At 41.8% G+C, this 23,981-nt stretch overlaps 1 protein-coding gene across 1 annotated transcript in view; it reads right to left on the reverse strand.

Moving 5' to 3' along the window:
* Positions 1 to 23,981, reverse strand: part of LOC139260334 (myoferlin-like) — a 301,635-nt gene that overhangs the window by 169,901 nt on the left and 107,753 nt on the right. The window contains exons 24-35 of the mRNA XM_070876822.1: positions 23,660 to 23,815; positions 20,581 to 20,712; positions 19,632 to 19,795; positions 15,036 to 15,150; positions 12,962 to 13,064; positions 6,840 to 6,982; positions 6,292 to 6,465; positions 5,471 to 5,561; positions 4,403 to 4,480; positions 1,522 to 1,703; positions 1,279 to 1,437; positions 87 to 188 (exon numbers count right to left, since the gene is read on the reverse strand). Of these exons, the coding sequence (XP_070732923.1) occupies positions 87 to 188; positions 1,279 to 1,437; positions 1,522 to 1,703; positions 4,403 to 4,480; positions 5,471 to 5,561; positions 6,292 to 6,465; positions 6,840 to 6,982; positions 12,962 to 13,064; positions 15,036 to 15,150; positions 19,632 to 19,795; positions 20,581 to 20,712; positions 23,660 to 23,815 (1,599 nt within the window). The remainder of the gene's footprint in view (positions 1 to 86; positions 189 to 1,278; positions 1,438 to 1,521; positions 1,704 to 4,402; positions 4,481 to 5,470; positions 5,562 to 6,291; positions 6,466 to 6,839; positions 6,983 to 12,961; positions 13,065 to 15,035; positions 15,151 to 19,631; positions 19,796 to 20,580; positions 20,713 to 23,659; positions 23,816 to 23,981) is intronic.

Genomic DNA, 23,981 nt, shown 5'->3' on the forward strand with positions numbered 1-23,981 from the left:
TAAAATTAACAGTGACTTGTGCCTCTTGAAACTCAAGCAAAAATACACCAATGTAGAATAAAAACAACAGGAGAAATGAGACTCGCCTCAATTGCAGTAAGCTGCACGACTGGTCTGATGCCATGTGGCACCATGTACAGTACACCTGACCGCACTGGAGGAAGAATTGGCAAATTAGACCCATCAGGCTGTTGGAATGAAAGAAAATAGTTCACAAAATTGAGTACAAACAGTATTATTAGAGCAAAAAGATTGCGGTGTTTAAAAATCATTCTGCTGAAACAAGACCATTGTCAGATTATTTAAAAAAAATTATCTCACATTGAGGCCAAGAAACTGGGGCTGGATATACCCAAGAGCTATGGGGAAGGCCTGTTGAGGAAGTCAAAGAGCAAACAGCAGGCAAAAAAAACCACACTTATATTTATATCGTGCTTTTCACGACCACCAGATGTCTCTAAGCGCTTTACAGTCAATAAAATACTTTTGGAGTGCAGTCACAGTTATAATGTGGGAAACCCAGCAGCCAATTTGCACATAGAAAGCTCCCACAAACAGCAATGTGATAATGACCAGATAAACAGGTATGTTGATTGAGGGATAACTCCCTTGCTCTTCAAAATAGTGCCATGGGATCTTTTACATCCATCTGAGAGCGCAGACGGGACCACGGTTTAACGTCTCATCCGAAAGACGGCATCCCCGACAGTGCAGCACTCCTTCAGCATTGCACTGGAGTGTCAGCCTAGATTTGTGTGCTCAAGTCTCTGGAGTGGGATTTGAACCCACTACCTTCTGGCTCAGAGGCGAGAGTGCTATCCACAGCCATCGCTGACAAGGACCAAAGCCAGTCAGGCGAGCTGGAGGCTTCAGTTTAGATGGCAGAGCCGTAGGGAGGGAAAAGGCCAGCAGGCTCGGCATTGAAGGTATTCTTAAATCTGCCAACAGATTTTAGAATGACAAGGTCGAAATTGCTTTTTATTTGTAACTTGGTGGGCCATTTGTGCAGATAGAAAGGGGGGAAATGGGCAGAAATTTCCCATGTATCTAAATACCGATCAAACAGTATAAACACTGAACCAGTCAAAGCTCAGACACAAGTTTGCAGATGAGAAACAAGATATAAATAGATAATCACTAATTCTGGCTTATTAACATTAAAGCTATAAAGGCAAAGCGACAGGATGTATTTATTTAATGTGTAAAACACATCAGAGCTGGGGGAAAGGCTATATCTTATTGTAATGGCAAAGTGTAAAGATACTCCAATATAGTTACTTTATCTTTCAATATCAGTTCAGCAGCAACAAGGAGCTCCCCAGATTTCTTTGTTCCATTCTTTATTGGGTACCAGACAAGCCAGGGCGTCATATCAGTGTTTGGATCCAGCTTCACCATTGGAGGACAGGTACATCTGCCTAAAAATTCATCTTTTCCCTGTATAGAACAATCAAATTTAACATCTTGTCCTATACAGATAGGCAAAATCAATGCAAAGAAACCAAATTAAATAATACGTACAACTTGGTCTTCATCAAATATTTCAATCATCACATTCGGTGGATTTTTAATGATGTTTTCAGGGCTGCCATAGATATCAATGTCATTGAAAATAAGGGTCTGGTCCCAGGTTGGGTTCAGAGTGGATTTGACAACTTCGGTTGTCTTGCTTTGATGAAGAAATGAAACATGAGCATATGGATCTGCAAAAATAAGGTCATAGTTTTTAAACCTGAAAAAGCAAAAATACTTCAGGGGCGATTGTACTCCAAGCAAAGATCAGTGTGCATGGGGATTGAAGTTTGGGAAACCAGGGGGAGGTGCAACCTTTGATTATTTTAAATGATTGGAAAATCACAACCTGCATCTCCGCTACTTCCCAAGCTGCATGCCCCTCGAGCACTAGATTGAAGAATCACCTCTATTGATGAGAAGCCAACATAAAAAGCTGAAGGTTTTATCAATTTCCATTAAAAGCAAAAGTGCAGGTGGAACTCATGCAATAGAACAACTGGAATCAAAATGAACTACACAATTGAGTCGATACAGATTTCAAAACAAGAACAATTTGAAAAATTTACAACTATATTAATTGATGCCTGCAATTGTCTTGAGCTTATTGCTAATATTTTATACAATGTACACTTTCATTTCACTGCACCTCCTCATTGCAAGGCTGCTAACTGTTGAAGCACAACATTTGGTCTCAGCACCTCTGGTCTAAGAGTGCATGATAAGGGAGAACAAAAAAAAACAAGGCCCTCAGTCCTGATTGCTATCCAGTGACTCATGTTACCAGGCGCCTTTGTGCACAAGTCGAGTGAGGACACGGTCATGCTTGGCTGAGATAGCCCCCTCGCCTTAGTGGTTAAAAGGCTTGCTGTCTAAGCTCACATGAAGAATGGTCACTTAGGCCAGGTACACCACACAACCTGGAAAACCCAAAAACTGAACAGTGCAGAGTATAAATCTATGACGTGTATTTACAGAGTGTAGCAAGGCACTGGCTCGTCATAACTTCAGCTGCAGGTGTATGCAACACTCCACTTATGTTGTGTAAGACAGAAAAATTGAAAGGTTTTCCTGAAATGGTTTATATAGTTACTACACTGACAAGAGGCACCCTTCCTCACCACAGACTGGAATTCCCACCCAGTGTTCAGTGACATTCAATCTTGGGAGGAGTGACAGTAGGTAGGAGCCGGATGTGCTACTGGGGCCTTTCTTTTGTCATCTGCCAACACAAACAAGCAGATACAAACACTGACAATTTGGTGAAAGACAGAGTTGATGCGCATCACGAGTTAACACCTTCAGGACAGGCGAGGAGAAAGTTAGATGGACTGAGGGGGAGAAAAAGATTAGAATTTGTAATTGCTTGTGATTTGCGCAATGGTTCTCCTCAAAATCATCCCAAACTAACATAACAAAAGATGTACAGCTGGCTTGTAACTGTTGGCCTCCAGCATACAGTGTCAAATATTTGGAGGAAGTTCACAACTTATAACTAACTGCTCGGTACAGATGGGCTGCAGACCATTAAACATGGCAACTTTATATGAACAGGGAAGGCCAGAATTTCCACCTGTTGATATTTATGACTGCTTCCACCTCATTGGACATCGAAGAGCAGACATCTTTGGGCTCTGGCATTATCTACAGCTCGTAATCACCCTTATCTGTACAACAGACTTGCTGAACATAACACTTTCCTGTACAAGCTCCCACAACCTAGTTCCAGAAATTATTGTTTAGGTCATGTGCAGGTCAGCCTTCAATAACTGACTAGAGTCCAAGGCATTTAACTCTTCTTTTGCCAACTACTTTTTTTATGCAGCAATATTTTTTTTTAAAAAACAGGAAAATTTGAAACATTTAGAGTAATCCCATTTTATTATAAATGCACCTAGCAAATGGAACTTAACTACTGCTACACAATTGCCGAGAACTGAGAGAGTCCAAAGTGACATTTACAACAGTACTGCATTTGCATTGGATCCTAGATAAATGCAGCAACTTCAGGGAGTTAGTTGCAACAATGACACGAACCTAGATATTCAAAACCCAGAACATAAGGACCGATTTTACTCCCAGGTGTCAAGACAGTCGCAGGATATCTGCTGCACCCGTGAGTGCAAAAGTCCGCTCAATTTTCCTGGCTTCGGCCATTTGCATGGCACAGATCTGTCCTTGGCTGCACCTTAAGCTGGGATTGACTGGTTGAAACAGGAGTATAATTGGACACCCAAGACCCCAGTATCCTGGCCTATTGGAGTGCAGCAGCCTGAAGGGCCAAAGGTGGGGATCAAAGAGTTAGTTGCATTCCGTCTCCTTTTATCTTCGAGATGCTGCAGGGCACCCTGCAAACACCTCTTCTTGCTTCATTAGCATTCTTATGGTGCCCATATAGCAGGTTGTTTTGCAAAACCCTAGAAATCCCAGGGTGATGTCATGGAGGCACAGACCTGAGGCAACACATCTCCATGCCCATTTCTGCATTCTTGGACCTGGGAACTGAGTGCACCCCACACTCACCATACAACCTTTATAATAGATGTAAACAACCAGCCACATATTAAAAGACAACCTGATTACAATTTCACCGAGGTTTTAAACAAAACAATTACTTTAAAAAGATCCTGAATTGAAGGATTAGAAACAAATGTTCACGTGTGGCAGCGCGGTGGTTGTACTCCCACACTTTCCATTTTGTTGAAGGTTTTACTACAACAGATCCGTTCTGTAGAATTCACTTCGGATTTACTCATTAGTAGCACAGGACTAATATTATATATACATCCAAGATATTTTTATGATGTAGGAAGTTCAGATACAGAACACAATGCCATTTCGAACAGTTCATCAAATAAATTTTACTGGATGAAGTTTGACAAGCACATACCTGAAAAGCTGTCTTTGTCCATAGCAACTATGGCTCTTGCTTGATAAATATAGCAACGGAGGTGATAGATTAAAGGCCCTGGAACAAAACACCAGCATTACCAAAAGTATGCTCTACTCTAGATTACACTCCTAAATTAAGCATCGATGTGAAATGTTAATCCAGTGTGAAGGCCCAAACTGATTCTGAAGTGAAGCAAAATCTTATTCCAGTGAGCCCCATTCTGCTGTGCTCCTCAGGTCAGGCCCCAACCTCCAGATTCGGTCTGCATTTACATTATTCTCTCTCTCTCTCTCATATTGGACAGTGACAACTCAGTAGCCACTGCTGAAACATGGAGAGGCACATCGACTCAATCAAAATATGTATATATAAATGGGAAGCAGCTCGTGCTAAACGGCACATTTTTATTCAGTATCTACCAGGGTAAATAACTCCCATGCCCCCAAGAGGAGGGTGCCAGGCTGCCTGTCCAAACCCGTGGCTGCCATTGTCAGGCCGACTGTAGAGTTGGCTGACAATTAATAAAATGGCGGCCACGGCAGTTCATCCGCCCCTTTAAAAGGTGGACACACCGCCCAGCCACTGGCAGCTGCGCATCGCGCGTAGCTGTCGGGCGCACCGATAAGTGGTCAATCGACTATTAGGGAAATGTCGCTTCCAGGGCAGGGACCAGGCAGTGCACATTCCTCCATTCGCACAGGAGCAGGGTGAATATCTTCTCCACGTCAAAAAATCAAGAGGGCAATTTCCTGATTGTCGGAGACTGGGCTCTTTTTTTTTTAAAAAAGGGGCAATTTCGGCCCCAGTAGCTATAAAACATTACTACAAATTGGTAAAAACACCAAGACAGGTTTCTGGGCAATGGTTTTAGTGGACAGAGGGAGAGAAGAGGGGTGGTGTTGGGAAAGAGCAAAAAACACATTATTCACATGTTAGTGTAAGACATTAGTTTTGGTGAATAATTTCACAGGAAAATGATCAGCCTTTACTGCTCCACACAATTATTGGTGGAAGATAGTCTGTGGCATTATGGCAGAATGTTCAGAACTGTAGCGTTTTACTTACGGTCAAACACACAGGAGATCATGGGGGCATTTGCTCCAAACACAGATTCTGTAGTTGGGGATTTATCGCCATCCTCACCAGAAGCTGGAGCCTTAAAAAAAAAGACAAAACAGACCACGAACGATATCTTTAGGGTCATTTATTCCCGCCCCCCCGGACAGCTCCACTCCATAGCAACATCACACAAAGTGAAATTTTCACAAAACTTTGAAAGTATTACATAATGCAAAAGCAAATATACACCCACAAATCCTGGAATATACCAGTTCCAACTAGTGAACAGCACTGCAAAATGTTTGTGCTCAAATGGCTGTGAAGCAATGAAATAGTTGTAATTCTAAGATCCTTAGAAACCCAAATAATCTTTTTACCGCACACAGAATAAACCAGGCACAGAAAATTGCCTTAACTTTAAAAATATTGCACAAATTAACAGATTAACATTGAACAGATGTGACAGGAGCAAAGAATGTCCTAGTGGAAAAGCAAGTCAAGCTGGCAGAGATTGTTTGTGATACAATAATGGCAGCAATGGAAGCTGGGCATCTGGTGAAAAACCACATGATCCACAACAGATCAAAATTCAATCTCCAGGAGCTCCCTGGCAGCTGTACAAAGAAAGCAGCTTGATTGCTATAGGATATTACAACTCAAGGGATTTCACCGTAAAGAGTGGCACTTGTACACTAGAAAGATGTTTATGACCTTTGTGATGAGAACAGTTCCTGATCTACAGCTACCCACCGAGTAATTTAACTAATTACACAAATGTGCAAGTGTCACAGACAGAGGTGGTGTTTTAAAGAAATCCCAATACTTACAAGAGCACCTTCGAGTTTGAAGACTGCTGCAGCCCCAAGTCGCCCAGATGGGGACATTTTGCGTCTCCATCTTCTGCGTCTATAAGTATCTGATTTCCGCTGCTTTAAGTGAAAGTTCCAGCCAATCAGAGATGCATATTCCCACCCTTCGGAATCCTGACCAGGTGATTTGCTCTGAAAGTTGGAAGCAAGTTCAAGCTAACAAGATACACAAAATATCAGCAACAGATAGTGACGTTTTCTAACAATATTTGCACGGTGCCGATAATCTGATGTTGCTACTTTAGGTTTTATCACGAGAATTAACTTGGTTGCCACAGCTAAAAGCATACAGCCAGTAATGTACATGAGTATACAAGTTTCGCAGACAAAACAGCAATCGAGATATAAATCAGAATGGAAATTAATTTTTAGCAGAAATATTTCGATGGACTATTCCCGCCAGCCAAGAGCTTCAGGATCACACCCAAACCCTCAGCAGGATAGCTAGCTTTGACACTTGTTGCAACTAGCAAACAACACATTTTCTACAGACTGACAGAACACACCTTTGATGGCAGTTCAGGTTGCAGATTGTCTTTTTTGCGCCTTCGCACCCAGCGCCTGCGCCTATGGGTATGATACATTTTCTCAGTGGAGACCCAGGATTTGGGTGTGTCATCTGGTGGTAATGTTATTCCGTACTCCCAGCCTGCCGTGTATAGAAGGGAGAAAAAGGAATTGAACAATGACAAAATGGATACAAGATTTTAAAACTCTCCAACAATCTTGAAGCAGGAGCAAGTTATAAAAGTCCTCGACAATTTGGAAAGCAGAGTTATTCAATCATGTTTGCCATGTTTTTTTGTAGGAGGGTGAGGCAACTTTGCAGATTGCTATACACTCCTGAAGACAGTGGGATACACAAAGTGCAATAAGCAGACTTATTAATTTGTCACCACATGCCAGACCCAGACATATCCTCTGATTTGTAACCCAAGTTGAGAAGCACAACTTTGCTTTTTATTCCACTTCTGAAAATTAGAAAAATCTGCAATTTGGTTGTTAAATTGGACCTTTTAAAAAGTGAACAAACTTGAGTGGAGTCCTGTGCTGTAACAGCTATCGCCATTAAGATACAGTTTGGTTTGAGCCAGGCCAGTGCTCTCTGCTCCAAAGTAAACTTGCCCAGGTTTGCAACAGCCAGATGGCCTTAGTGAATCTGGCAAGTTTCCTTTGGTACAGACTAGAGAAGCTGGAACTGTTCTTGGAGCAGAAGTGGTCAAGGAGATATTTAATAGTTACTCAAAATTATGAAGCATTTTGATAGAGCAAATAAGAAAAAACTTTCTCCACTGGCAGGAAGGTCAGTAACCAAAAGATAACTTGGCCAAAAGAACCAGAGGTAAGATGAGGGGAATTAAAAAATAAATATATAAACGCAAGTTAGGAATTGGAATGCACTGTCTGAAAGATGTGGTGGAAGCAGATTTCAATAGTAATTTCAAAAAGGGATATTTGAAAAGGAAAAATCTATAGGACTACGGGGAAAGAGCAAGGGAGCAGAACTAATTGGACAGCTTTTTCAAAGAGCTGGCATAGGCACGATGGACCAAATGGCCTCCTTCTGCACTATCATTCTACGAGGCACACGAGACAAAAGCCGGTGGCACTAGCATGGCAAAAAATATTAAAGCTGCTGCCAGTGTGCCACACAGCCCTCAGATACATTACAGTTAATCCCAAATATTTTTACCATTTATCATGATAAAAACAAAATTTTGAATAGCAGTAGGTGAAAACAAATCGCACCAGAATTGTTGCATTAGCTCCCTTCAAGAAAAAAAGATGCTATTCATCATCACTTTGAATTCAGTTTGGTCCTGTAATTTTTCATATCATTACAGTTAGGTAAGAATCCTCAAATAGTACAGCACAGGAGACCACCATTCAGTCCAAAGTCTGCGTCGACTCTTTCGAAAAGCGATTCAGTTAGTCCCACTCCCCCACGCTTTACCCATATCCCTGCAGTTTTTCTTGAAGGCTATTATTGAATCTGTATCCATCAGGCAGTTAGGATTCCAAATCCTAACACTAAAGTGTCTCCTCATGTCACCTCTAGTTTGACAATCAACTTAAATCTGTGCTCACATCATCAAATCTCCTCTTAGCCTTCTCTGCTCCAAGGACAACCACCCCAGCCTCTTCAGTCTATCCATGCAACTGTAATCCCTCATCCCTGGAACCACTCTCGTAAATCTCTTCTGTGCCCTCTCCAAAGCCCTCATGTCCTTTTTAAAGTGTGGTGCCCAGAATTCGAACCAATACTCCAGCTGAGCCGAAGTGTTTTACATAGGTTTAGCAAAACAGCCTGACTATCGTACTCTATGCCTTTATTTATAAATAAGACAGACTTGGATTTATATAGCGCCTTTCACAACCACCTGATGTCTCAAAAACACTTTACAACCAATGAAGTAATTTTGGATTGCAGTCTCTTGTAATAAAGCCCAGGATCCCATATGTTTTATTAACTACTTTGTTAATCTGTCCTAGAAACACAGAATATAGGTGCAGGAGTAGGCCATTCGGCCCTTCGAGCCTGCACTACTATTCAATAAGATCATGCTGATCATTTACCTCAGTACCCCTTTCCTGCTTTCTCTCCATACCCCTTGATCCCTTTAGCTGTAAGGGCCATATCCAACTCCCTCGTGAATATATCTAATGAACTGGCATCAACAACTCTGCAGAAGAGAATTCCACAGGTTAACAATTCTCAGTGAAGAAGTTTCTCCTCATCTCGGTCCTAAATGGCTTACCCCTTATCCCAAGACTGTGACCCCTGGTTCTGGACTCTCCCAACATCAGGAACATTCTTCCTGCATCTAACCTGTCCAGTCCCATCAGATTTTTATATGTTTCTAGGAGATCCCTCTCATTTTTCTAAACTCCAGTGAATAAAGGCCCAGTTGAACCAGTCTCTCCTCATATGCCAGAGAGTTGGGCATATGCAATCCCAGGAATCAGTCTGGTGAACCTTCGCTGCACTCCCTCAATAGCAAGCACATCCTTCCTCAGATTAGGAGACCAAAACTGAACACAATATTCCAGGTGAGGCCTCACCAAGGCCCTGTACAACTGCAGTAAGACCTCCCTGCTCCTATACTCAAATCCCCTAGCTATTAAGACCAACATACCACTTGCCTTCTTCACCACCTGCTGTACCTGTATGCCAACTTTCAATGACTGATGTACCATGACACCCAGGTCTCATTGCATCTCCCCTTTTTCTAATCTGCCACCATTCATATTCTGCCTTTGTGTTTTTGCCCCCAAAGTGGATAACCTCACATTTATCCACATTCTACTGCATCTGCCATGCATTTGCCCACTCACCTAACCTGTAAGTCACCCTGCAGCCTCTGCACATCTTCCTCACAGCTCACACCACCACCCAGTTTAGTGTCATCTGCAAACTTGGAGATATTATATTCAATTCCTTCATCCAAGTCATTAATGTATATTGTAAATAGCTGGGGTCCAGCACTGAGCCCTGCGGCACCCCACTAGTGGCCTGCCATTCTGAAAAGGACCCGTTTATCCCAACTCTCTGCTTCCTGTCTGCCAACCAGTTCTCTATCCACATCAGTACATTATCCCCAATATCATGTGCTTTAATTTTGCACATCAATCTTGTGTGGGACCTTGTCAAAAGCCTTTTCAAAGTGCAAATACACCACATCCACTGGTTCTCCCTTGACAACTCTACTAGTTATATCCTCAAAATTCCAGAAGATTTGTCAAGCATGATTTCCCTTTCATAAATCCATGCTGACTTGGACTGATCCTGTCACTGCTTTCCAAATGCGCTGCTCTTTAATTGTTTCCAACATTTTCCCCAGTACGGATGTCAGGCTAACTGGGCTATAATTCCCCGTTTTCTCTCTCCCTCCTTTTAAAAAAAGTGGTATTATATTAGCTACCCTCCAGTCCATAGGAACTGATCCAGAGTTGATAGACTATTGGAAATGATCACCAATGCATCCACTATTTCTAGGGCCCCTTCCTTACGTACTCTGGGATGCAGACTATCAGGCCCTGGGCATTTATCGGCCTTCAATCACATCAATTTCCCCAACACAATTTCTTGACTAATAAGAATTTCCTTCAGTTCCTCCTTCTCGCTAGACCCTTGGTCCCCTAGTATTTCCAGAACATTATTTGTGTCTTCCTTCATGAAGACAGAACCAAAGTATTTGTTCAATTGGTCTGCCATTTCTTTGTTCCCCATTATAAATTCACCCAATTCTGTCTTCACTAATCTTTTTCTCTTCACATATCTATAGAAGTTTTTGCAGTCAGTTTTTATGTTCCCAGTAAGCTTCCTCTCATACTCTATTTTCCCCCTCCTAATTAAACCCTTTGCCCTCCTCTGCTGAATTCTAAATTTCTCCCAGTCCTCAGGTTTGCTGCTTTTTCTGGCCAATTTATAGGCCTCTTCCTTGGATTTAACACTATCCCTAATTTCCCTTGTTAGCCACGGTTGAGCCACCTTCCCAGTTTTATTTTTTTACTCCAGACAGTGATGTACAATTGTTGAAGTTCATCCATGTGATCTTAAAATGTTTGCTATTGCCTATCCACTGTCAACCATTTAAATATCATTCACCAGTCTATTCTAGCCAATTCACATCTCATACCATCGAGGTTATATCTTTCCTCAAGTTCAGGACCAGTCTCTGAATTAACTGTGTCACTCTCCATCTGCCAGTTAAAGATTTATGCACACCCCCAGGTCTCTGTTCATGCACCCACATTAAAATTGCATCATTTAGCAAGTATTGTGTCTCTTCATTCTTCCTACCAAAATGTACCACCTTACACTTTTCTGCATGAGGTTATATCTTTCCTCAAGTTCAGGACCAGTCTCTGAATTAACTGTGTCACTCTCCATCTGCCAGTTAAAGATTTATGCACACCCCCAGGTCTCTGTTCATGCACCCACATTAAAATTGCATCATTTAGCAAGTATTGTGTCTCTTCATTCTTCCTACCAAAATGTACCACCTTACACTTTTCTGCATGAATTTCATCTGCCATGTGTCCACCCATTCCACCAGCTTGTCTATGTCCTTTTAAAAGTCTGTAGATCTTTCTCACTGTTTAGTACACTTCCAAGTTTCAGATCATCTGCAAATTTCAAAATTGCACCCTGTACCCCCAAATCCATGTCATTAAACGTACATCAAAAACAGCAGTTCTAGTACTGATCCCTGGAGAACAACTGTATATCTTCCTCCACAATTGTTTTCTATCCCTTAGCTAATTTTGCATCCATGCTGCTGCTACTCTTATTTTATGGACATCAATTTTGCTAACATGTCTAATATGTGGTATTTTATTAAACAGCTTTTGAATGTCCATATACACATCATCTGCACTACCCTCATCCACCCAATCTTACCTCATCAAAAATATCAAGTTAGTCAAACACATTGCAGAAGAATCATTTGTTAACTTTCGGCTTCAAACCAATTATGCTTTTAGTAGTTTAACAGGTACAGCAAGATTCATTCATCACTAGTTCCTGGACTAACACCCAAGATTTCTATTTTAGGCACCAACACATCTCTATAATGCTACATGTACCATCTTACATTTATAAAAAAGCTTAGGAAAGCAGAACATTCCATAAAAGCCTCTAATAGATTTAGGACAGTTATGCCAACTCAAGCATACAAAAGGCTGCTAAGGGTATATTCATCAGACCAAGATTACTGAGTTTTAAATTGGTTTGCAAACATTTCTTCACATTAGCATAATTGAGTCAGTAAGTACTTTCAATGCCTTATGGTTTCCATGTTACTTGAACTCTGTGAGCAGCTCTCCAAAAATTCCATCAATATTCAGAGTTTGGCTTTGTATATAGTGGTTAACTCTACACTCAGGATCCAAGACCACCTGATGTCCAGATGCAACGAATGGCAACAGAATCATGCTCTACCCAACCTTAACCAGCCACAAAGACATCCTACACATTTATTTCACAGAATTTTCTAAAGCATTATCTAATAAACAGATCAAAGCATTTGGCTTGCACACCAAAACATGCACAAAATTATATTTTAATTAAAAGTTTGTCAGCAGGGTTAAGAAATGCAACATCTCCGGTCACTTTGTTCAGCTGGTACAGGTACTTTAAAATCATGCACTTGCAAATTATTAAGTCTTAAAGTACAAAATGTACATTGAACAGGTGAAAGTGAAATACCTATACAGAATTGAGGATGCATCATATTGAATAAAAAGGATGGCTCGTGACCCATCAGTATGACCAATTAAATCAATTTTGAGAAGGAACCAACAATAAAGATTATTATTGAGGTGTCTGAAGATAGCGTTGCATCCCAATATTTCCATTTTTGAAACTATTACACATAGTGGCAAAGAAAATTATAAAGATTGGGCTGAAAATAAAACTTTAGATAGCTTGTTTCTACTTTAGATGGACACCAGTGGGACATTAACTCTTTCTCCTCTTCCCTCCTCTCACCACAACCATTTTTTGCAAGTTAATAGAAAGAGGGGAAATTTATTGAAAAATCCAGTCTGGAACAATTAAACAGTAAAAATGTTCCCCTCATACAAAATAAAAGGTCTTCCAACGGTAGGTTGATCTCAAAATTACCTTGCTCATCCACAGCTCGATTGACATCATACTCCCACTCCTCCACCCAACTCCAGCCAGGTGGATTCTCAATCTCGTCTTTCGATGAAGACTTTTCACCATTCTATTAAAAGAAAATAAAAGCAAACTTAAGGAACTCTTAACAGGATTAGAAACAGCTTTAGTTAGTAAACTGTACGAATCATAAAAGTTGACTTCAAGCTTGAAAACATGAAATAAGAAAATCATAATACAAGGTAACCAGGAGCACAAAGACGTGCAGGAATTGCATTAGGCTATCGGCAAATGGTTTCAGAGCTTGGTTCAGCAGTTGTTAACTTGGCATTCAATTTCAGCTTGTGCAACCTGCAGGTAGGAACATTGTCTGGTTACTACACAAGATAGAAGTTCATGGATAGGAGGTAATATATTAGCATGAATAGAGGATTGCCTAACCCTAACCCGAAAACAGAGAGTCGGGATAAATAGGTCATTTTCCGGTTGGCAAACAGTAACTAGTGGGGTGCCACAGGGATCGGTGCTGGGGCCTCAACTACTTACAATCTATATTACTGACTTGGATGAAGGGACTGAATGTAATGTTGCCAAGTTTGCTGATGATACAAAGATGTGTGAAAAAACAAATTGTGAGGAGGACACAAAACATCTGCAGAGGGATATAGACAGGCTAAGTGAGTGGGCAAAAATCTGGCAGATGGAATATAATATGGGAAAATGTGATGTTATCCACTTTGGCAAAAATAATAGAAAAGCAAATTACAATTTAAAGAGAGAAAAACTGCAAAGTGCTGCAGTACAGAAGGACCTGGGGGGTCTTTGTGCATGAAACACAAAATTAGTATGCAATCATTCAGCAAATGGAATTAGCCTTTATTGCAAGGGGGATGGAGTATAAAAGCTGGTAAGTCCTGCTACAACTGTACAGGGTATTGGTAAGGCCACACCTGGAGTACTGCATACAGTTTTGGTCTCTGTATTTAAGGAAGGATATACTTGCATTGGAGGCTGTTGAGAGGAAGTTCACTAGGTTGATTCCAGAGATGAGGGGGTTATCTTATGAAGATAGCTTGAGCCTATACTCATTGGAATTCAGAAAAATGAGGCGATCTTATCAAAACATAAGATAATGAGAGGGCTCGACAAGGTGGATGCAGAGAGGATATTTCCATTCATTATGGAAACTAAAACTAGGGGACACAGTCTCAATAAGGAGCCACCCATTTAAAACTCATGAGGATGAATTTCTTCTCAGAGGGCTGTGGAATTCTCTGCCACAGAGAGCTGTGGAGGCTGGGTCTTTGAATATATTTAAGGCGGAGAGACACAGATTTTTGAGCGATAAGGGAGTAAAGGGTTATCAGGAGCAGGCAGGGAAGTGAAACTGAGTCCATGATCAGATCATCCATGATCTTATTAAATGGCGGAGCAGGCTCGAGGGGCCAAATGGCCTACTCCTGATCCTATTTTTTAAAATGTTCTCATGTCTGGGCAACGTTGCCTCAAGGTCTGTCATTAGTATTCTGGGAAAATATTCTTAGTGTTCAGGTACACCTATAGCAGCTTTTGTATTCTTGGCATGAACATCTCTTCTGGCTCAGTAACACTGCAGTAGCTTGTAAATCTATGGGTATATTTATAGTCTGCTAAAAACAAAGTGCGACAGTCACATTTTTAAATGACTGAAAGAGTTGAAGAGCTCATGAGAGCGTCAAATCATTAAATGCACCACGGGCACAGGGGCCATGTGAGCTTTACCAACAATTACACGTGTGGGTTGCATGGTTTGTGCAGTGTGGGAGCTTACTGAAATGGTGTTAGAACTTGCACCAATGCCAGACTAGTACCATTTCCAAGTTCCTGACATTATAATGTAACACTCAAAGCCCAATTCAAATAAATGCAGATTAGTAAGAGTTTGTGACCTTGAAATATTGCTTTAATGTTACTAAGTATTATCTAACTATAGAGAACACATTATCACTGTGCAAAAGAACACTCCAACCACACACTCGCATGAGTTGTCATATGATTGTACTGTAATAAATGCAGAAACACCAACTATTACAATACACACCAGATCAGTGTAAGGCTCCTCCGCTACTTTCCATTCAGCTCCTGGATAGCGGCTGTTATTTTCATAAACTTCATCAATAAATTCTGTGTGACCAGCATCAGCTTCGGTTAGCAAACTATTAGCAAAAATAAAATGAGCCAAGTTATGGGTATATTTTATATGAAATGCAAGTATTTTTCTTTAAACTATTTATCTTGCCTCTCCTCTCCTCTTCCTTTGGTCTTAAGCAGGGATTTTCAACCGGGGGTCCACAAGAGGGTTTCAGGGGGTCCGGCATAAATAACCTCCGGCATTTAAAAAAAAAAGAAACAGACATGGACCTCTGTTTTCCTCCCTCCTAAACATCTGTGTGATGATAGTGTCAGCCCAGGCCACTTACTGAGAATGGAGAGACAGCTGGTCTCTGTCCTCCACCCTCCTCATCAGATCCCATTATAAATATAGGCAGACTCAAAGGCTTGCCCACCATTTCCATTCCTTAGTTGAAGTAAATTAGTGCACATCTGTCACTGGTGTCAGTAGTGGCACTGGTGGTGCATCATACCTCTCCTCAGACAGACCAAGGGAATTTGGGCATGATGGGGAGGTGGGAAGGGAAGAAAAAAAACTTTTCCAATAGGGCTGGAAAAGTCAATTAAGAACTAGAGCTACAGAGAGATTACTAGAGGCAAGAGATTCCTAAAGATACAGGAAAAAAACATTTACCTTGCCCAAATCAAATGTTTTAAACTTCAAGCAGAAGGAAATCAGTCCTGAAGAAATACAACAAAATCAGAAGGAAACCATGGCGGACTGGAAACGAGAGATTAGAAACTGGGCAAGTGGCCTGGTTTGTCAACACAAAGCTGGAGTGTAAGTCAGCCTCTAGCTAAAGAGGGGAATTTTCCACTCCTCTTCAAGGCTGCAGAAGTGAAAGTCCAACAATAACCATTAACAAATTGGTCAGACTTTAGAAGCAGTGATCTAGAGCCATTAACACAATTCCTTTAGAATTGAACCCTTACATTTTTAATCTATGGAAAAATAGATTTTCCATTCAGTTTTGACAGACACAAAACAATAGGCTAAAAATCATCTCGGATGGGTTGGGGTAGGAATGTTCATTGCATTCGGTGCTAATCAGCACTAGTAAATGTAGAACAGTACAAAGGTGGGGGCCAAAATTGCCCCTTCCCTTAAGGCCTGGTAACACCAGAAATCGGCTGCCATGTTCCGGAGTGCAACGGCCGATTTTTCGTGCAATGGTCGCCATTATCATAATTCCGCTCCTGCGGTATCCCGGACGTGTCTAGGGACACACAGGGTAGGATTAAAAAAAGCTTATGACGGACCGAAGGCTCAATACTGCAGAATCTTGGAGTATAGAAAGTCCAGGGGTGAAATTTAAAAAAAGGATATTAGGAAAGTAAAGAGAGCATGAAACATTCTTGGCAAGTAAAGTCAAGGAAAACACAAAGATGTTTTATAAATGTATTAAGAGCAAGATGATAACTAAAGAAAGGGTAGGGCCTATTAGGGACCATGAGGGTAATGTGTGTGTGAAGGAGATGATGTGGGTATGGTTCTTAAATGAATACTTTGCGACTGTTTTCACAAAAGAGGGTGATGACAACACTGCTTTTGGGGAGGAGGAGGTGTGAAATATTAGATCAAATAAACAGAGAGGAGGTATTAAGGGGTTTAGCAGCTTTGAAAGTGGATAAGTTCCCAGGCCTGGATAAAATGTATCCCAGGCTGTTAAGCGAAGCAAAGGAGGAAATAGCAGAGGCTTTGAACATCATTTTCCAATCCTCTCTGGCTTCAGGTATGGTGCCAGAGGACTGGAGGACTGCTAATGTGGTATCTTTGTTTAAGGAGGAAGAAAGAGATAGTCTGAGTAATTACAGACCAGACCAGTCAGCCTAACCTCAGTGGTGGGAAAATTATTGGAAAAAATTCTGAAGGACAGGATAAATCTTCATTTAGAAAGACATGGATTAATTAAGGACAGCACGGATTTATTAAGGGAAGGTTGCGTCTTACTAACAATTTTTTGAGGCGCTAACAAGGGAAGGTCAATGAGGGCAGTGAGTTTGATGTACTGTATATGGATTTTAGCAAGGCTTTTGATAAGATCCCACATGGCAGACTGGTAATGAAAGTAAAAGCCCATGGGATCCAGGGAAAAGTGGCAAGTTGGCTCCAAAATTGGCTCAAAAGGCAGGAAGCAGAGAGTAATGGTTGGTGTGTGTTTGTGACGAAGGCTCTTTCCAGTGGGGTTCTGTACTAGGTCCTTTGCTTTTTGTGGTACACAATGATCTAAACTTGAATATAGGGGATATAATTAAGAAGTTTGCAGAGGATACTAAAATCGGTTGTGTGGTTGATAATAAAGAAGCAAGCTGTCGGCTGCAGGAAGATATCAATCAACTGGTCAGGTGGGCAGAACAGTGGCAAATGGAATTCAATCCAGAGAAGTGTGAGGGAATGCATTTGGGGAGGGATAATGAGGAAAGGGAATACACATTAAATGGTAGGACACCGAAGTGTAGAGGAGCAAAGGGACCTTGGAGTGCACGCCTACAGAGCCCTGAAGATAGCAGGCCAGGTAAATAAGGTGGTTAAGAAGGCATACAGAATGCTTGCCTTTATTAGCCGAGGCATAGAATACAAGAGCAGGGTAGCTATGCTTGAACTATACAAAACACTAGTGAGGCCACATCTAGAGTACTGCTTGCAGTTCTGGTCATCGCATTACAGGAAGGATACGATTGCACTGGAGAGGGTAGAGGAAATTTACGAGGATGTTGCCAGGAGGAGCGAATCTTAGCTATGAGGAAAGATTGGATAGGCTGGTTTTTGTTTTCCTTGGAAAAGAGAAGACTGAGGGGAGACAAATTGGAGGTGTATAAAATTACAAGGGGCCTAGATATATAGTGGATTGAAAGGGCCAATTTCCCTCAGCAGAGCGGTCAACAATCAGGGCATAAATTTAAAGTAATTGGTAAATGATTTAGGGGATTTGAGTGGAAATTTCTTCAGAGGGTTGTGGGGGTCTGGAACTCACTGCCTGAAAAGGGTGGTAGAGGCAGAAACCCTCACCACATTTAAAAACTACTTGGATAGGCACTTGAAGTGCCGTAACTTGCAGGGTTACAGACCGAGAGCTGGAAAGTGGGATTAAGCTGGATAGCCTCTTGCTGGTCAACATGGACACGATGGGCCGAAATAGCCTACTTCCATGCTGTAAATCTCTGATTTTATGAACAGAAACGGGGTGTGTGCACCCAGCTTCCAATGGGGGGGGGGGGGGCGGCAATTTCAGTAAATAGTATATTATAGTTTATTTCAAAATCAGTGTAAGTTGAGATTTTTTAAAAGTGTATCCTTCCTAAACAACATCTATAAAGTGTTCATGAAATGAGAAGAATAGTAATTGAGCCTCAATACTTCTGTTCTGTGCTACCCACATTCTGTCCCACACCAACTCCTGCTTGCACATTTCCCCATTTCTCTACCAGCTCCACCCTCCTAATGCACGGAATTCAAAATCTTCATTTCTAAATGCTCCCACGGCCCGACCTCACCAACTTCCTCGAACAGCATGTTCAATCCAATGTCCATCCTTCCCCCTCTGCTGCATCACCGCAGCAGAGATGTCAGCCATCTGAGCCCTATTCTCCAGCAGCTCAGAGGGGTTTAAGGAAAGGAGCTGCAATCTCACTTCCTTTAAAAACATACTCAAAATCTCTCTCTCCAATTATGCCATCAATCATTGTCCCAAAATTATCTACTATCGTTTCCCATGCATTTCTCCTCTCGATCGGCTTGGCACATTTAATATGTTTAATACATTGGTTAAATGCAAGTTATTATTCAAAACAGCATCAGAAACACCAATGCCTCTTGAACTGTTTCTTGTGGGAGTCAGGCAGCATCTATGGAGAGAAAAACAGTTAACGTTCTGGGTCGATGACTCTTCGTCAGAACGGTTGTCGACCTGAAAGATTAACTGTTTTTCTCTCCACAAATGCTGCCTGGGCCGCTGAGATTTCCAGCACTGTTTTTATTTCAGATTCCAGCATCCGCAGTATTTTGCTTTTGTAGCTTGTGTGGTTTGCTGCCACCAGCTGGCAGTGCACTGGCATAACCAGAATGGTTTCAAACTGCAGTTTATTCATGTGCACTTCTTGTAAAATTGGTGATTAAAACATGGTCAGTGAATGCCCCCTACTGGGCAGAAGAGTGAAGTGCAGTAATGAGAGGCAGCAAGGTGGTGGTTTCCTATAAATGGGGAAGTACTGTGTGGTGGGGACGGGAGACCAAGGAGAAGTATTTGGCCATATTGGACAGGGGAGGGGTGGGGGGGAAACTTAACTGATAACCTGCTGCTCAGGAAGAGGTGGGGGAGGGGAGGAAAAAAGGAAGTAGTGAAGGAAGATTAAGCAGGGTAAACATCTGAATACGTAGCTATTATACACTGACCCATAGAGTGGCCAAAGATGCAGGTGTACAGGAGGAAATTAAAATGTTCCAACATCGTTTTTCTTCAGTAAATTATTTTTCTAATTTAGACCACATGTAGTCAATAAATATTTTGAACAAACAATATCTAACCTTTTTTCAGGATCAACGAACCATTCGCCTTCCCATTCCCACCCTTTCGGGGGCATGAAGCTTTCCTTCTTCAGTTTTATTTTGCCAGTTACATCAGAAAACTTGTAGCGGCCCACAAGCCCACTTGTGCCCCATTTGCCCAGTAACTGTGCTTGGTTTTCGTACTACATACAAAGAAGATAGATCAACAGGCATAAAAAGTGGGTAAAGGAACATTAAATGCCTACCCCTAATTTGAGATACTTGCCAAGTGTAAATTTAAGGTGTATAATCAGAGGAGCATTATTCGTTAACAGAGGAAGCAAGTAACTTTGCCATTGAGGAAAAATGTATCGGTGTCTGGTTGAGCACAAACATATGAAATAAAATACATCTTACACAAAAACAATGAAACGCTAGGACAAACTGGAGTCCAAGAGCAAAAAATAATATAGCCAGAGCGCCAAAAAAAGTCAGCGGCTGCACCTGACATGAGAACACAAGACCATAGTTAAACGTATCTTTTAATTTTACTTCCCTCACCGAGAAGAAATGACAAATATGGCCTAGGTGCAAAATGGAGAACTGTGGGCTTGAATGCGAAGGAGGAAACATATTGGGAGTGACGGTACCACACCACTTGGATGAAAAATATATTTTGCTCAACTTCAGTAGGGACTAGTTAACACCTCTCAATGGGCCAATGTGATGAAGGAATGTGGAATCCCATTGGTGTTCAATGTATGACAAATTCAGCACCATTGCTAAGTGTGAGGGGATTGCTGTATAATGGCAGATAATTTAGTGACTAAAGGTCTGGAATCCTGCCCTTTGAGGGAAAAGTCACATGCCACATAGGTACAGTACTCTACAAGTATTTCTATTCCACATTTAGTGTCCTAGCTGCATCGCTTTGTACTAACTCATTCTACTGCAAAGGAATAAAAAAGAAAACATGCTTCTGGTTTACCAATTCAGAAAATACACTGAAGTTTCCTTCTGAAAAGCTGTTGAATTTGCTCTCAACAGCTGAGAGTCCAAGCCAAAATCGGATACGTAACTGAGTTGGAATTTTGGAATTTTTGCTCTTGCCTTGCACGTACTAGAAGAACAGAAACAAGAGAGTTAGCCTGTCCAAACTTCTCAGTAAAATCAAGCACATTCTGAATCGTCAATCTACCAATTTATCTGGTGATCTAAGATTTATTAAATATCATACCAATCTTCACAAATCTTCCCTCAGTGGCCAATGACACTGTATGGTATGGTAGTGACCTACACAAACCAGGTCTGGTCGTTGGTCTTTGCTGAGCGAACTTGTTTCAGCTTGGGAGCAAATGGGGCACGACATTTGGTGGCAGAACCCCTTTGATCATGCCAGGACTTGAAGGGGAGAAGAGGGAAGGTCAGATCGCAGGGAGAGAGACAGACGCGCGCACACACACACACACAGAGACAGACGCGCACACACACACAGAGACAGACGCACACACACACACACACACACACAGAGACAGACGCACACACACACACACACAGAGACAGACGCACACACACACACACACAGAGACAGACGCAACTATTACCTGTCCAAAGTGGTTTAAATCACCAAAACTGGCATAGGTGGCTGGTAACACCCCCTTTTGAAAAAAAACTACACAAAAAAAATCCTAACTAAGTTACTTACACTGGCATAAATTGAATGTACAAAATGGGTATTTTTAAGTTGCTCCAAAAAAAACAAAAAAGAGGAACTCCTGGCTAATTTTGGGCCCCATGGATCCATGTATGTCCCCAGGGTTAGAACCGCGCAGCTCTGTGTGGTGTGCTGACTTCAAGAACAGAAACAGCGTCTATTATTTACCTTCATATTCTCCCTGCAATCCAGTCATTCCAGGCCCTTGGCGCAGCACAGAATGCGTGGAGCGTGGAGCGTGGAGCCAGGTCCCGGTATTGAACACAGTGCCGGGATCTCTGCACATACATGCTAAAGTCTGCGCGTATGTGCAGTAGCTCCTCGCAGCCTGAATCTCTGCACGCTGTGTGGGAGGGGCCCGAAGCACACCGCCACTAGCCCTGGCCGAATGGGCTCCCTTGATGCCACATTCACATGAGCAGGCCCCCAATGGCCCTAGCAGCATTATTTCAGTGACTGTGCCTATGTGTGGGCACACGCTTTGATTTAAAGTATCTTGAATATTTTAGGACACGATTGGGATCTTTACAGCATAACTTGCCGAAGGCATTATTGTCAACCAGCAAGTCAAAGGCAGGAGATGCTCGGCAACAGGGTTAATGTGCACGTGGGACACATGAGCATTCAGAGAGCGGGGACGGCCTCATGCAGCGTATGAAAGAACAGGCCAAGAGGGGACAAGGCAGATGGGGACCTGGCTCGAACTGAATTACCAAGCTGGCTAAGGCCAGAAAGCAAATTTTGAACTAACCAAGGCAGACCACCAACAGCTGCTGGCACCAATCCAATATGTGTTTGTGGCGTTATCTTGCTGACCAAATCGAATACATTTCATGCGTGTGTGTCTCTCTCTAGAATTCCCTCCCCCACTGTTGAGATGCCATGTTCTCTCGCATCTATCCCAGGCCAAAGGGACTCCTGCACGGCCAGCCATGGCGAGTTTAGTTGAAGGTAGCATTTACTTCAGTTCTGTGTTTTATTTAATTATTTACTTCAGTTCTTTATTTTTTATTGAATGCTTATTACTTATTGTGCTTTGTGGCACTTTAAATGTAGTTACTTGCATCGATTCCTTAATTCTAAGTAAGGTTTTTATGTGTAGACAGAAGTGGCAACATACGCTGGCCTAAGTTAGTTTGGAGCAACTATTTGCTAGCCAAACTCGCTTAAATGGCCAAAACAGGCATAAATGGCTGGGAATGCCCCCTTTGAGGAAAAAAACCCACTAAAAACCTAACTAACTCACTTACACTGGCGCAAAATGGCCAGAATTGCAACTAAAAAGATACTCCAGAAAAATACGGAGCAACTCCTGGGGAAGTTTGGTCCCCATGAGTGGATGTTGAGTGGGGACAGAGTTGACTTGGTGGTGATTAACCTACAGACACTCCTTATCCAACCTCACAATTAATGGCCACTTGGTTCAGAGGTTGCCAGGTGCCTGTGGAATTGGGCCCAGCGCAAGTCATTGTTTTCAAATGAAAAAAAAAGAGTTATCTATAGTACTGGGCCGACTATAAAATCACTCACCTGGAAATTCCATCCATTTCTCCCAAACTCCCAACATAACTCCTGCGGGAGATTGACGGAAACTCTAGAAATACAGCGTAAATGATAGTTGAAACGGTGTAAACTGTTTCAACAGGGTTTTCGCTGCAATTATGGCAGGAAAGCAGGAAAACTTTGCGGAAATTCTAACCCATCGGCTTCAGGCGGCAAGGTACAAGAGCAGCAATTTTGAGGGATCTATGCAAAGAACAGCTGGAATATTTTGGCCTGGATAAACTGGCTTTTGAAAACACCTCAATCACCGAATGAGGTTATAATGATAAAAAACTAAAATAGCATTTGGACTACAACTAAGTGACCAGTTTTAACCAGTTTCTCCAGAACCATTTAGTAACTGGATGGAACAGATGCTGAAGTAATAATAGACTGTTCTATCAATTGCCAATGAGGAGACAATGTGCAATTTAGCACAAAAGAAACCCAATTGTTGAAATTAATTTGGTTAATAAACCAGTTACTTAAATATATTTCTTGAAACCAAATAATATGAGGCTTAATCCAGCTGTGCAATTTAAATGTGTACAATGACAAGAGTAACAATTGAGTTAGAAAATAAGCAAAACCGTATCCCAGGTAGAAAGACCCAAAAGCCAATGAGAATATTTGTGGCCAATATGTCAATATGCATCGTCCATACAGGACAAATCTCAAATACACACGATACCACAGTATTAATTTCAGTAAGGCTTCACAAAACAAAAGCTGAATAAATGATTTCTGCATTCTTTAAGAGTAATAAATAAGCAGAGTTATCGTTAATGCCAAGTGCCAGACTCCAATCTACCTTCAAGAATAGAGTCTGCGACTTTCCACAGTATCGGCCGCAGGCTTCTTCGCTGGTGGTTGAGTAAAGCACCTCATGTGCTGGGATTCGTGCATATGCAACTCGTTTCTCATCACATATCATCCAGATGATCACGTCAGGCATGCTATTCTGTGGCTATTAGGGCAAAAAGAAAAATGCCTTACCATGGTAACAAACTCTTTCCGACTAAGTTAGCAGCATACAAAAAGTTAATCTCGCAAATTTAGGCTCCTGTTCTGTACTGAACAAAGGTGGTTCCAAGGTCAAACCCTGGCCTGTACCAAGTTAGCACTTAGCTGGG

Source organism: Pristiophorus japonicus, chromosome 3 (genome assembly GCF_044704955.1).
Source record: "Pristiophorus japonicus isolate sPriJap1 chromosome 3, sPriJap1.hap1, whole genome shotgun sequence".
NCBI lineage: Eukaryota > Metazoa > Chordata > Chondrichthyes > Pristiophoridae > Pristiophorus > Pristiophorus japonicus.